The sequence below is a fragment of the Limulus polyphemus genome, unplaced genomic scaffold, assembly GCF_000517525.1.
Source record: "Limulus polyphemus unplaced genomic scaffold, Limulus_polyphemus-2.1.2 Scaffold1547, whole genome shotgun sequence".
In the NCBI taxonomy this organism is placed as follows: domain Eukaryota; kingdom Metazoa; phylum Arthropoda; class Merostomata; order Xiphosura; family Limulidae; genus Limulus; species Limulus polyphemus.
This window is the reverse complement of record NW_013667157.1, coordinates 118,449-122,441: the sequence shown is the minus strand read 5'-3', so window position 1 is coordinate 122,441 and position 3,993 is coordinate 118,449. Positions and strand designations below refer to the sequence as shown.

The 3,993-nt window shown below is 33.8% G+C and overlaps 1 protein-coding gene across 1 annotated transcript in view; it reads left to right on the top strand.

Moving 5' to 3' along the window:
• Positions 1 to 3,993, top strand: part of LOC106464039 — a 91,701-nt gene that overhangs the window by 86,325 nt on the left and 1,383 nt on the right. The window contains exons 30-31 of the mRNA XM_022391699.1: positions 28 to 87; positions 955 to 3,511. Coding sequence (XP_022247407.1) covers positions 28 to 87; positions 955 to 1,588 — 694 coding nt within the window. The 3' untranslated portion in view covers positions 1,589 to 3,511. The remainder of the gene's footprint in view (positions 1 to 27; positions 88 to 954; positions 3,512 to 3,993) is intronic.

Here is a 3,993-nt window from a genome sequence, read left to right as displayed (position 1 = left end):
TTTATAGTGCATGTAGAAATAACTTGAATTGTTGCTCCATTATCAACTGTTTGTGCTGTACTATCCTGTGGGACTGTTGTTGTTCTGGCAAGTAACTACCTGTTAAATTCCCTGGAATCCTTTCTTCAAGGTCAACTGTCTGTGCTATCCTGTTGGACTGTTGTTTTAGTAAGTAACTAACTGTTGAATCCATGCTCAAGTGTCTGTGCTGGCTTATTTTTGAGAACACAGTAAGTTTATAAGTATTATCTTGTAGATAGTTTTGTACAAAATATGGGTGATGTACTCAGAAACTACTATTATGTTTGAAGCAGTACCATTCTGGGGAACCTGGTAACTTTCTCATATTGTGTTCTTTAATGTTCTCAAGGCTGCAGGTTTATAATGCTTATACTCAGTACTCATTCCTTGTGTTGGGTAACAAAATTAGAACAATATGTAGCTTTGTGTTTAACAAGCATTATTCTGATAAGTACTGTTATCTGATGTTTAAGATGGACACTTCTTGTGGATGTTTTGATTAGTAATATCACTTATCTATCATAATTACTCTTGAGATTGTTAAAGAAGCCTTTGTTTCTAGTTCCACTATCTTTGTCACTTTCGTCAGAGATTTCTTAATCAGTGCCACTGAAAATGTTTTTGTATTTTTGTAAGTGATTTTTCTTATTTTCAAATTACAACTTTTTTTTTTTGAACATTAATAAATTTTTTGGAACTAGTTATGATTTTGTTAGCAAAATCTGTGGTTGGCCTACTGGCAGTATTACTGGTAATTAATATTTTTCAACCTTGTTTTATTTTTTAAGATGTATCCATAATAAATAATTATCTCCTCATAATACTTTATATTTTCTAAACAAAAACTCCTTAGGTTTCTGTATTGTTGTATGTTTCTACCAACAGGTTATTCCATTAGGGAGTTTCAGTTTATTGTCTTTGATTTGTTTACAGTGGAAGTGTGAATGAAGGTAAATCACAGAAAATCTGCACTGATTTCCTCAGCTGTCTGTCTCCTAAGTTCTGTCTGACTGTGGCAGATTTCATGCTTCAGAATATCAATGCTGGAAAGCCCCATGAAGAACTGATGGATAAAATGATGGCTTTGACGGGAACTAGCGACCTTATGCATCAAATTAACCAGGCTGACACAGTGACTGGCTGGGAGGCTAGGATTCCACCTCCTCGGCTCTGGCAAGAAGTGCTGATGAACTTACAGAAAGGTGTTATCTCCCGTAATAGTATTGAACTTTCTCCAAATCAAGTAGAACTGCTCACGAGATCACTGATGAATGAACAAATTCAGAGACCAGATGTGCCTCCTAATTTTCCTAGACACGGTGGAACAGCATCACACCAAAGTTCTGCTTCTTCCAGTCATGATGTAGTGCTATTCACTTGTGGCCATCACTATACTCGTCACGTGTTCAGAACATCTATACTTCCAGGGTTTCAGGATATAGTACAGAAACTGCCATACATGCTACCTCAGACCATGAAACAATTAATGTTATGCTTCGAAAGTGAAGGCGTAATTCCCTCAGCTTGTCCTCGATGCATAGTTACCGAGATAAAAAGTGGAATGTAAGTTCATTCTTGAGGTAAAGCAGCAACTAAGAGCTTTGATTCGAAACATTGGATGTTATCATTTTATTCCATATCTTAATGTTTTTTAGTTCTTAACAACAGAACATATATTATAGAATGTTATGTTTTTTCAATTTAAGAGTATGTAATTCTTTTCATGCACAGTGTACAAAATGTCTATAATGTATATTTTTTGCCAGTGCCTTTTTCATTGTTTCAAATGTGACGTGCTTTAGTATGTGAACGCCATTTATGCTACCTTCTAGAAATCTTACTATTATTGATTTAATTATATGAAGCGTTCAGTTTTTATTTATTACAAGTCGCAACCATTAAGTTCAGGAGGAAATATTCTTCCAAAGAGGTAAATGAATAATTTAGAGATTTTTAAAAATCAGTAAGAATTTTGGGTCATGGAAAAGGGTTGTTGAGTTTTGCCACTATAATGTTGTGGTTAAAAATTAAGAAAGAAATTTAAAGCCATGATTGATGGTATAGGAAAGATCTGTAGTTTTTTGGATTAATATTTATCCCTGCTAAGCTTTTAATGTGCTATATCCTCTTAAGAAATATTACACCGTCATTTTTCTTTTTCTGCACGTAATGTCTTAAGTATATGTAGTGGTGTCATTCAACTTTTTTTTTCCCATTGTGAATCAAATAAAACATTTTCTTATGTAACTCGGAGTACATACTCTATTACACCAGACCTAAAAGCATGGCCAATATTTAGATCATCTGAATACATTCTGTGTCTCTTATCTATTTTTCTTTAATTTGTTTTCTAATAAGGGTTATCACATTCTTAGAGAGAGAAAGAAAAAAAAGAATTTTTTACTGTTGAAACAGCAACATGAGATCCTGGAAATGTCTGTACTGTTACGATCTGAGATACATAATACATGCAATTTGGTTTTGGACATTTGGCCCATTTTTTTATGTATGTAATAATGCTGCTGTTGAAATCATTACACGTAACACATGTCCGAGTGGAAAGGATGCATCAAAATTTAGCGTATTTGGTTAAATGTAAAACAGTAAAAAGTTTAGTTAAGATTTCAGATATTTAATTATGTCAATTTTAAACACAGACAAAACATTCCTTTTTACTAATCTTTTGTTGACAGTCCAAACATCCTTCATGTATCAAGTTTACTGTTGTTGTTTTTTCAAATTTTAATGCTCATCATACAGTACTCTGCATTGGTAAGGATGAACAAGTTGGTGCATCAATAAAAGCAAGCATTTTACATTAAGCTTTTTAAGTCATTTGATTGCTGCGAATCCTCAGTGTCTCATATCATATCCAATGTATATGTGTGCCTCCAGCCAAAAATGTACATTAAAGTACGTGTCATTAGAAGAAGCTATCCAGTATGTGATTTTGTGCTAATTTATTACTTACACAGCATTCAGTATTGCCCAAGTGAATTCATATTTTTATATATTGATGGTTCAGAACCATTAAGCAGTTATTTCGACACTCGCTATAAATTGTGAATATTGTAGAAAAACAAGATTCGGTTATTTCTACATGAACTATAAATAGCGAATACTGTAGAACCTCAAGGTGTTAATTATTTCTACATGAACTATAAATAGTGAATACTGTAGAAACACAAGGTTTTAGTTATTTCTACATGTACTAGAAATTGCAAATACTGTAGAAACAAGGTTTTAGTTATTTCTACATGCACTATAAATACTGTAGAAACACAAGGTTTTAGTTATTTCTACATGCACTATAAATACTGTAGAAACACAAGGTTTTAGTTATTTCTACATGAACTATAAATAGGAATACTGTAGAAACACAAGGTTTTAGTTATTTCTACATGCACTATAAATAATGAATACTGTAGAAACTCAAGGTTTTAGTTATTTCTACATGCACTATAAATAGCGAATACTGTAGAAACACAAGGTTTTAGCCTTGAATTGTTGCTCCATGATCAACTGTCTGTACTATGCTATCCTTTGGGTCTGTTGTTGTTCTGGTAAGTATTAATACTTACCAGAACAACAACAGACCCAAAGGATAGCATAGTACAGACAGTTGATCATGGAGCAACGATTCCAGGGATACTTACCAGAACAACAACAGACCCAAAGGATAGCATAGTACAGACAGTTGATCATGGAGCAACAATTCAAGGAATACTTACCAGAACAACAACAGACCCAAAGGATAGCATAGTACAGACAGTTGATCATGGAGCAACGATTCCAGGGATACTTACGAGAACAACAACAGACCCAAAGGATAGCATAGTACAGACAGTTGATCATGGAGCAACGATTCCAGGGATACTTACCAGAACAACAACAGACCCAAAGGATAGCATAGTACAGACAGTTGATCATGGAGCAACGATTCCAGGGATTCAACAGGAAATTTCCATTCTA